The following is a 10,016-nucleotide window of genomic DNA, read 5'->3' as shown; positions in this document are numbered from 1 at the left end:
ATGAATGAATGAAGGGGGGAGGAAAAAAAAAAGAGGATAGAGGGGCCCAAAAAAAAAAAATCCCCCTCCTCTTTCTCTTTCTCTCTGTCTCTCTGCCTCTCTCTCTCTCCCCCTCCTCGTCTGGCTCATAAATAGAAGAAATTGTTGACCAGGTAAATGGCGAAATAGATGAGAAGACAGAGGACCGAGAGAGCGAGCAAATGAAAAGGTAAAGCACCTCCCAGCAGTGCGATGAGGAAAAAAAAGAACAAAAAACGGAAGATAAAAGCAAATACTCCAGTGGCCTCCGTCGTCTCCAGTCTGTCTGTGGAGAAGGGGAACGGCGGGTGCCAGTTTTTCCCCTTCCCCGGCTGCCTTCTGCTGTCTTCTGTCCCTCCTCCCAAAAAAGACTTCCCATCCAGATGACAAAGAGCCACAGATGTCCTTTTCTTCTCTGCTTCAACTCTGGACGGGTCTCACGCACCACTCACACAGGTTAGACATTGTTGCAGCAGCAGCAGCAGCAGCAGCAGCAGGGCACAGTATCATCAATATTGCTCAGTGGGAGGAAAAAAAAGGCATTGGAGCTGCTAGTCAAGCACTGGCCGCCTCATGAGGAAGGATACGGAGCTGGAACTGCTCACTCTCTCTCTCCTCTCTCTCTCTCTTTCTCTCTGTGTGTGTCTCTCTCTCTCTCTCCCGCCCATCCCTGTGAGGACGGGAGGATGGGGGGTGGGCCCACTCACTGCATTAGTATTCATTGAAAGAGGGAGGGGCGGGGGTGGGGGGGGTGCCTTCCAACAAATGTGCGAAACCCAAGTGGTGTGCTAAACTGATAAGAGACTGGCTCCCCCTAGAGTCAGCTATCGACTCAGGCGCCTCCATTAGAGGAGGAGACAAAAGGAGTTAAGAGTTGGCCAGTTGACCTCTGACCTGCCCTGGGGGGGGGGCAGCAATCACCTGCTAATTTAATTAGATAATTAATAAGACTTTTGCAGACGAAGAGATAACGTAGCGTACGACGGCCAAATCGTTCAGCGTTGAACCTCAGCGGCTTCTTATCCTGGTTTCACCCGTTGATTTTCTTCGTTTCTGTTTTTCACCACGTTTATTTGAAAAGGAAATTCAAGAGCTTTTGGTTCAAACCTACGCTGCTGTGAATCAAACAGTCTCTCGCTCTCTCCCTCTCTCACTGACTCTCTCTCTCTACATTTGTCCTGAGCTTAACTCTGTGTTGCCATGGTGACAGATGACCATTTTAAAGTGGACTAAATCAAAGCTAAAAGCAAACAAAGATTAGATGGTCAGAAACATCTCTCAAAGGCAGAGGCTGCAGGGTACTACACTAACACACACACACACACACTAACACACACACGTCTTATTTGTATTCATTGTGCTGTATATGATATTAATGACACAGACTCTTAATTATTACGACTATTGTTCGGTTTGATGGTGTGCCTCTCCGTCTTCTGTCTGCCAGCTTCATCCTTTGTCCACATCATCTGCTATCTCCACTCAGCACATGCTGAACCACCTGAACCTTATCTCCCTCTGCTCCATCTCTCCAACTGCTGGATCCTGTACTCTTCCTGTAATATGTGACATTTCAAATCTTGTCCGTTCTGGTTTCAAACCACACATCATAGCAGGTCTCACTGCCATCTCTTTAACCTTGCGTGTCACCCTCCTGTCACACGTCACCCCTGTAACGTTGACTCCACCTTTTCTTTCTTCACCTCCTTCTTGACCTTTTTTTTTTTTCCCAGAGCTCTGCCCAAAGGTCGGCTCCTGGTACTTATATTTATCATCGTTTATGACCCATTTTATCTTCCAAACTGCCACTCATTCACACACAAATACATCAAATCTTGCCTCTACTGGCCTTCGTTCCTCTGCCGGTTCAGTGTCGACCTTCACCTCCGCAGACTTCCACTGCTTATGGTGTCACCTGGGACGATAATGGCCAATGGAGACTCCCAAATGAACTCATCTGTCAACCTGTCCATCCATTCAACACAAGGACAAGGCTCTATTCTAATTGTATCTCACGTTATCTTTTATATTTTTATATATTATGGAATTAATGAGCACTCACTACACCTTAAACAGCAGCAGCTCCTCGTGTATAACATTTAAATTTAAATGTTTTCAAAATGACAGAAACAAAACAAAAAAAACTAGGTACAAACTTTTAAAAGTAGATATTAGTCATTTAAACAACAGTAATCGTCATCAAATCGGTTGTTTAAGCTAAAACAGTTTAGGCTAATACACACAAAACCACGCTAAACGGATCAAACAATTAGTGCCGAAACCAATGTCTGAATACACTTAATACACACAAAACCACGCTAAACGGAACAAACAATTAGTGCCGAAACCAGAAAGAAAACCCACGAGCACGTCAGAAATATGCGACCAAACACAATAAAACTTCACCTTCATTCGCATTTATTGTGGCGACAGCGAGTGTAAAAAATAAAAACATTTGTATTTACCTGTAGAATGTTGCAGGAAGCCGCCCTCACCGCCAGGTTGCCATTATTTAACGTGACACACCGCCGCACTGTGGTCGACTGGTGCTCTCTGATCGACCGTGCGGTGTTTGACTGAGCGTGCCTGTGAAGCCAGGCACCAACAATCGATACCAACATCACATCACATCATGGCGGCGCTGTCATCACCGCTGCGAGTGTGTAGAGGAATCCTCAAGGAGTTACGGACTTTACATGGACAGAGTTACAGGGAATCCCTGGCCTACGGTTATGTCATGGAGCAGTTTCGGAAAAATAAGGTGAGTTTTTATTTCAAGCGAACAACGGCTACGTTAGCCAGGCTATATCACACTGCTAACGTGAGCTAACGACAGGAACCGTTGACATTTGTGATATAAAATATAAAATAAAAACACGCAGTGTCTGCGTCTTCGTTAGAAAACAACGAGGACACATACATATGTCAGACTGACATTAGAGTTTAATATTTTCACATTTATAAGTGTTTAGACCTGTGAGTGTAACGCAAGGTGACGGCGAACGGTGAAGGACATGTAAACATTAGCTCTTAGCTCGACGCACTGCACGCGTTAAAAAAACAGGTGAAATTAATACATGATTAATAGTTAATCAGCCAGTGTTTACTTTGCCTCCATTACTATTGAAATACACATTACAATAAAATCGCAATATATTGCATATTTCATTGCAGTCTATGAATGATTGAATTTTTAGCTCATGACTTAATAGGATTTAAGGAGAAAACAAACATGTTAATTAAATTCCAAGTTACGGAAAAGTATTTTTACGATAATTACATTACATACATTGTCACATAATCATTTTAAAATATGTGGCAAAAAATCCAGCATTTACAAACCATATATATTATTCAAATAGTTTCTTTTATCGTATATCACAGTGTTTCCTTTCATTAACCCCCTGTTTATCTTAAGTGCTTTCTTTCTTCAGCTTTGTGTTGAAATGAAGACCTTGGTGTCTCCTATACACATAGGCTTAAAGCCTTTATTATTTATACTTGGAAGAACGTAGCTCACCAGGATGGTTACAAGGTACCGTAACCACTGAAGCAAAAAAAAAAAGTCTGTCACTCTGTATTTCACCCAAGTCCAAAGTCCACGTGAATAAAAATAAAAAAAGTTATTTGATTCCCTAACTGTATCTTTACCTTTTCCCCTGCTCACAGGTGACAGGAGAGAGATTCTGCCGTCACCAGCAGGAGGTGCACCATGTGTCGAACACGTACCTGTGTTTGCTGACATCCACCAGGCACCACATGGCCCTACACAACCTGTACCACGGCAAAGGAGAGCGCAGCACAGAAGAGGCGGCTCAAATGGTGGGGCTCAGGCTGCCCACTCAGCCAGGAGGAAAAGGCTGGGAGAAGTGAGGACCGGGGGGGAAACGTGCAACATCTATGAACTCATTCACAAGACTCTACTGACGCTTCTGATTGGTTTCCATTCAACAATTCACTCATGGTTAAAATATATATATATGAAAGTGGACGCCTGGAAACTTGTGCTGGATTGGACCGTCTGGAGGAAGAAACTGTTTGTGCTGTAAATACATTGAACTAAAACTACTTTGACTTCTGTTCCCTTCATGTTTTTCCAAAAATTAATAAAAACAAAAGTTAAACAAAATTTGTCCATTGAAAAATACATGTTTTAAACACGGTGTGTTTTCACGAACATACTGTATTTTCCACATTCAGGATGTGTTGATTTATGAATCCATCCACTCATCTTTTCCTCATTTGCTTTTCTTATGACTGAGTCTGTGTTTTCATTCTGTTGCTTCAGTGCTGTGTGGGCGGTGAAACAGTACCAGTTTAGTGAAAGAAAATGTTTTTAAGTAAAACAAATCATTTCTATAATTTTAATGACTTGGAAATAAATCATAATTTAATACTTGCCTCATTAAAAACTCACCCCTCCTAATCCATCTTGTTAAAGACCCGTTTCATAATCGACATTTTTTATTATCTGAGATGAAGAAACCAATTTAAAAAACGTCATTTAAAAATAAAACAACAATAATGATGAGCTCTAAATACTCTTACGTAGTATTAGAATGACACATTAGGAATACAGGAAAGATGGAGTGTAAAGAAGTGAAGAAATTAGTCTAAAAAGTCAACAACAAAATAAAAAAATCCTGCTTGTTCTCCAGGTGTTTGGCATTGTGCCTTTAATTGTACAGTATATCACGTGCATTGTCTCTAAACCAATAAGAACACGTGTTTAGTGCTTCTTGAGGACACTCCGTTACCTGACTTCATGTAATATTAATATAACCTGAATGAGTCGGTGGGTCATGGCCCCTTCACCAGGCTGTGACACTTCAAGACTCCGAGTGAAAGGAGGAGGAACAAGAGCGCGTCAACATGTGAGGAGGAGGAGGAGGAGGAGGAGAGGGGGTGCGGAGGGGGCAGAGCGTCCACCTCCTCAGAGTGGAGGCTGATGTGTGTGCTTTCCTTTCCAGCGGGTCGAAGAGTCGGCAGCTCTAGTTTCTTCTTCAGATACAGTTCTGCTCCGTGTGTGTTCGGAGGAACCACGTCTCACTGTCAGAGTCAAACATCTGGACTCTGCTGCACATCCGCTCACATTTGTTCTCTCCAAGTCTCCATCACACAACTCCCAGGTTAGAAAAAAAAAACTGACTTAAAGATAGAAGGAGTAAACGACGTCGAGTGAGGAGGAGGCGACCCCGACGGAGACGACATGTTTGGAATGATCAAGAACACGATCTTTGGACACACGGAGGAGACTGAGTACAAACTGCTGAGCAGTGAGACCAAGGTGGGTGAGCCGTGGACATGTTGGATCAACTTCATTATGTTTCAAATACACTGTCCTTTTCCTTCCCTGACGCGTCTTTCTCCCGTGCGCTCCTGACGCACAGCCGTCTTTACGCACGGTCAAATGCGCAGATTTTTTAATTTATTTTTTTCCAAGTTTGTCATGAGGGTCGTTTTGTTTTGAATGTTGTCCTCACCTCACCTGTCTCCTGTCAGTCCGCCTGTCAGTGGTTCATTTCTCGTGACCTGCCAGGACACTCGCTGAGCCTCAGCGTGGAGCTAAAGGTCGAACTAGTCAGGGGTCCGATGCCAGTCAACAAGGCAGATTAGGATGAAGATGAGGATGAGGATGAGTTCACTGTGACCTGACTGTAAACAGAAAGAATTCAGGGATCAATATTTATTGATAATCCATTCATTGTGATGCAGTTAATCACAAACTAGAACTCATCGCTGACATTTATTTTTTTATAAAAACCAAACCACAGTTTTTAAAGCCTGTCAGAAAGTCAGCTCAATATTTGGCCGTTTTGCAGGTAAAGTTTAAAGTACAGGCTGAGACACATGCTGGGGGACAGACAGGGGACATATTGGACACAGGATATTGGAGACAGAAGTGACAGGAAGTATGAAAAGAAAAAACTGACTCCAGAAAAGATTTGTTGACATCGTGAAGACGGTGTGACGGTAAAAGGACGAAAGACACAGCTGTAGGACAGATGTAGACGAGGAAGAAGACGGAGACGGAGAGGATGAAGACATGAGTGGAGGGGAGTTAAACTGAACTGAACGTTGGGGCCGAGGTTCGGCATTAATTGCTGAGAAACAGGAGTATTGATTTAATTAGGACGTGTGAATAAATCAGTGGGACAGGTCAAACAGCAGGACACGTCGTCCTTGGGAGGACATTTTGAATTGTCCTCTTTGAGTGAGAGGGTAATTTGAGAGGTTTAAGATTTAGTCCAGAGTTAGGATTGGAATCGTTTGTGCTCAGAAGACGTGACGTCTGCTCCGCGTCCACGTCCCTCACGTCACGTTCACGTCCTGCACACTTTGGACACACTCCAGAAAGCTCGGTCATGTGTGCTGCTCGCTGAAGGCACTGCGAGCATCTTCTCCCCCCCTCATTCCCCCCGTGACCTTTTGACCCGCAGCGCGCTAATGTATATGTGCGTGGAGCCAAGTAATGTCACTGGACTGGCACGGCTTTGGAAACTGGCATTGTGTTTCCGCCGCTGAACGGCAGCTTACTTTTCACGGGCAGACAAAGGGACAGCACAAATGACCAAACAGGCAGGGAATCAAATGACCCGCAGCCGCACAGGCCTCCGACGACGACGTACGTCGCAGCTAAAGGCAGCGCTGATCCTGCAGACTACAGACTCTTTGAAATCAAAAAATAAAATAAACTAAATCCATTTCTGGAGGCGTGGAGCGTCAGAGCAGAGGACCAGGTGAGAAAACGGTTTGAGGCTAAACCGAAAAAAAAAACCCACGGAGGATCAGGTTCGACCACTTATAAATACCGTATAATGTCCCGAGTGTCACTGCAGTATTCATGCTTTCTCTAAGTGTTATTTATCCGCTGGTGGGAAAAGTCAAAGCTGAAGGTTAATCAAATCTCTGGCCCTGACTGATGTTTAAACAGCAGGTATTGAAATCAGAGCCCAACACCTGATCCGACCCACACCCGTCTGACTGGGTCACCGAACACTCTTAATTAAAGCTGACACGGAACACAGACCACACACACACACACACACACACACACACACAGCCACAGGTTCTATTGTGTTAAATAAAAATTTAAAATAAAAATAAAACAATCCTCAGTCCCTACGACGACGACGTTTGTTCAGACTCTTGTCAGGAGAGGCCGCTAAACACACGTCAGCGAGCAGCTAACAGCCAACAGCGCCCTCTAACAGACACGTTAATTGCAGCGTTGAAGTGAAGCCAGACTCGGTTTACTTGTTTATGTGTCAGGCCGCGGTAATGACGGTGCCGCGGAGCAGCCAGCCGTTGTAATTGCTGTGCAGGAGCGCGGACACCTCTGACACGTCACGGCCCGATGATAACACGCTGTGTTCAGGCACCGGTGGGGATTCAGAGTCTGATTACAGGGACCATCGACACGGGGCTCCTCAGGTCAGGAGTTTCCACTGAGTGAGTGGGAACTGAGCAGAAAAAAAGAAGAAGAAAAAAAAAAAGTTTATTATTTAAAAATTTTTTTTTTTGCTTTTTTTTCCAGTTTTCCCGGGTGGGTTTGGGTGATTTTTTTTCTTTTTTTTTTTTTTTTTTTTAAGAAAAACTACATATTTTGAATTAATAATATTTTAATCAATGAAAAGTTAACAAGTGTATCGTTTTATAGTTTTTATATTTCATGATGTCAATTTTTTTTCTTGTTATATTTGGGTATATCTTTTCAAGAAATTAATACATTTTAAATTTATTTACCAATATAATAACCTATATATAATGGATTGATTGTTGTTGTTTTTTTTTGTTATTTATTACATAGAACTAGTCATTGATTATAAAAAATGAATGAGAAATATAAAAAAGAAAATTATAAAAAGCAAAACCTTTTTTTGTAAACAATATATAAGATTTATCTTTTTACCTTGTGAGCATAAATAACTGAACCACAACAGCAGCCACTGATATTCACCTAGTACTAGTTTGTACTAGTACTAGTTGTACTCGTCTGTACTAGTACTCGTCTGTAGTCCACTAATGTCCACATTGAAAACCTCGTCCCTTCCCGTGTTCCCAGAAATCTGTCAGGAGAAACAAACCCGACAGTTTGTGGTAGATAAGCTAACGACGTCTATCAGGTCAAGTGTCTGACTCTAACCGACGGTAACGCCGTCCAAAACACTCTGCCAGAGCGCGGGCCACGCGGCCACATGTGTGAGAACCTGCACCGACGTCCACGAGGACGACGGCTTCCGTCAAAACAAATGAAAGTTATTGCTCAGCGTCACAGTCCAGTGAAGCTGCTGCACATTCATCACATGTAACGCAGCGGAGCGGGGGGGGGTTATATGGTGTGTGTGTATGTGTGTGTGTGTGTAAGTACAGTTATGTAAGGCCTCAGGCCTGGTGCCCATTATCCTCTGTTTGCTCAGTGGTTCCTGCAGCAGAGCAGAGGAAATCAAATCAAATCAGACGCTTCACTCCGTCCGTCCGCCCACGCTGATTTTACACACCCACGTGTGTACAGTGTCTCACAAACACACACGCATGACTACACACACACTACAGTGTCCTCCTCCTGATCCTCCTCTCTCTCTCTCTCTCTCTCTCTCTCTCTCTCTCTCTCTCTCTCTCCAGGACGGCATCAGCTTCGAGACTCGCCGATACGATGCGTCCAAGTACGCCGCTGTGTCCTCAGAGGGACGGAACTTTGACCAGGTCTCGGGCGAGCTGGTGAGGAAGCTGCTCATGTACATCGGCGGGAGCAACCGACAAGGTGAAGTCACCCACTGGGGCCCCCGCTCCGTATTTTGATCATCCTTAATCCTAAAATAGATCCTGATAATCCTTTAATTTTTTCATAATCCAATAATCTTTTTAATCTAGATCTATAATTGGAGGATTCACTGTTGAATTATACAGAAACAGTAGAATCACACCTGCCCGCACCACTGCACCACCGTGTTACACACAGAAGACACGTCGTCTTTTTGATTCTCCATATTATTACAGCGTATCTCACTGGGTTTTTGCGAACTCTTCTTTGTCCTAGAATATTCCGTCTTCTTCTGTCCGTTGTTTGCTGTTGTTGACTCCGATCAGAAGACTAAAAGTTAAAGTACGACCTTTGCGCAGCATCGTTTTTCAATATTTTTTTCCGTTAACTCGAGGTGCAATTAACGCGACCTCTAATGGAGCCTCTGGATGAACGCTTCCAGCGCCGGCATTTGCATAATGACATCACGCAGCAGTGACTAAATAACCACATCCTGACCTTTGGGTTCGGGGTTGGAGAGCTGTTCTTTGGAAAAAATGGAGTTTTGCGCAACTAACTGTCGTACGTTTCATTGGTTTAGGCGAGTCCATGGGAACAGCGACCCCTATCATCATCACGGTGTACCCACGGAACGACGGCGTTCTGTCTCGCCGGCTGGTGGTCGGCATTCGCATTCCCACCATGTACCAGCAGGAGCCCCCGACTCCCATCGACAGTTCTATAAGGATCGAGGAGCGGCCGGGCATGACCGTCTACGCTCTGTACGTCACACCCCTACAGGAAGTACCACAGTACTGCAGTCATTTTAAAACTGTGGCCATGGAAATGTTGAAGATAATTGAATACAAGGTCTTCAGACCAACTGCTTCAAATCTTTATCTTATTTTTCTTCTCCTTCTGTACTTCAGGTGTCCTCTCACTCTAGTCAGACACTTGTATGAATGTAATAAATCTGTGTTTTTGTCTGTCCGTGAAGTGGACAGTGTCTCCGTCCTCAGTCTCACTCAGCTCGTCTTCAATGTCTCCACAGCCAGTTTGGAGGATTTGCCGGGGAGAACGAGTACAGGGCGGAGGCCCTGCGTTTGACACGCACCCTGGGTGAGTCGGCGCCATTCCAGCGCAAACAGTACTTCTGCTGTACCTTCGACCCGCCCATCAAGCCTTACGCTCGTCGCAACGAGGTCTGGTTTCTACAGGAGGAGCCGTAGGAGCGCGTGGATCTTGGCTGACGCGT

At 44.3% G+C, this 10,016-nt stretch overlaps 3 protein-coding genes across 3 annotated transcripts in view; 2 read left to right on the top strand and 1 right to left on the bottom strand.

Moving 5' to 3' along the window:
* grin2ba (glutamate receptor, ionotropic, N-methyl D-aspartate 2B, genome duplicate a) overlaps positions 1-2,614 on the bottom strand; it is a 91,112-nt gene extending 88,498 nt beyond the window's left edge. Inside the window, exon 1 of the mRNA XM_025064528.1 lies at positions 2,484-2,614. The gene's annotated coding sequence lies outside the window, so the exon portion shown is untranslated. The remainder of the gene's footprint in view (positions 1-2,483) is intronic.
* Positions 2,540-4,147, top strand: fmc1 (formation of mitochondrial complex V assembly factor 1 homolog). The gene is made up of 2 exons (XM_008330322.3): positions 2,540-2,779; positions 3,688-4,147. Exons 1-2 carry the CDS (start codon positions 2,651-2,653, stop codon positions 3,889-3,891), a joined length of 333 nt encoding a protein of 110 aa, XP_008328544.1. The 5' UTR covers positions 2,540-2,650; the 3' UTR covers positions 3,892-4,147.
* A 789-nt stretch (positions 4,148-4,936) lies between these two features.
* On the top strand, positions 4,937-10,002 carry LOC103393376 (heme-binding protein 1). Its single transcript, XM_008330321.3, has 4 exons — positions 4,937-5,305; positions 8,644-8,782; positions 9,363-9,543; positions 9,813-10,002. Exons 1-4 carry the CDS (start codon positions 5,228-5,230, stop codon positions 9,988-9,990), a joined length of 576 nt encoding a protein of 191 aa, XP_008328543.1. The 5' UTR covers positions 4,937-5,227; the 3' UTR covers positions 9,991-10,002.
* Positions 10,003-10,016: the final 14 nt, after the last annotated feature.

This window comes from Cynoglossus semilaevis, chromosome 17 (assembly GCF_000523025.1).
Source record: "Cynoglossus semilaevis isolate Cse_v1.0 chromosome 17, Cse_v1.0, whole genome shotgun sequence".
Lineage (NCBI taxonomy): Eukaryota > Metazoa > Chordata > Actinopteri > Pleuronectiformes > Cynoglossidae > Cynoglossus > Cynoglossus semilaevis.
Note: the sequence above shows the minus strand (reverse complement) of the source record. Positions and strands in the feature narration are given on the sequence as shown.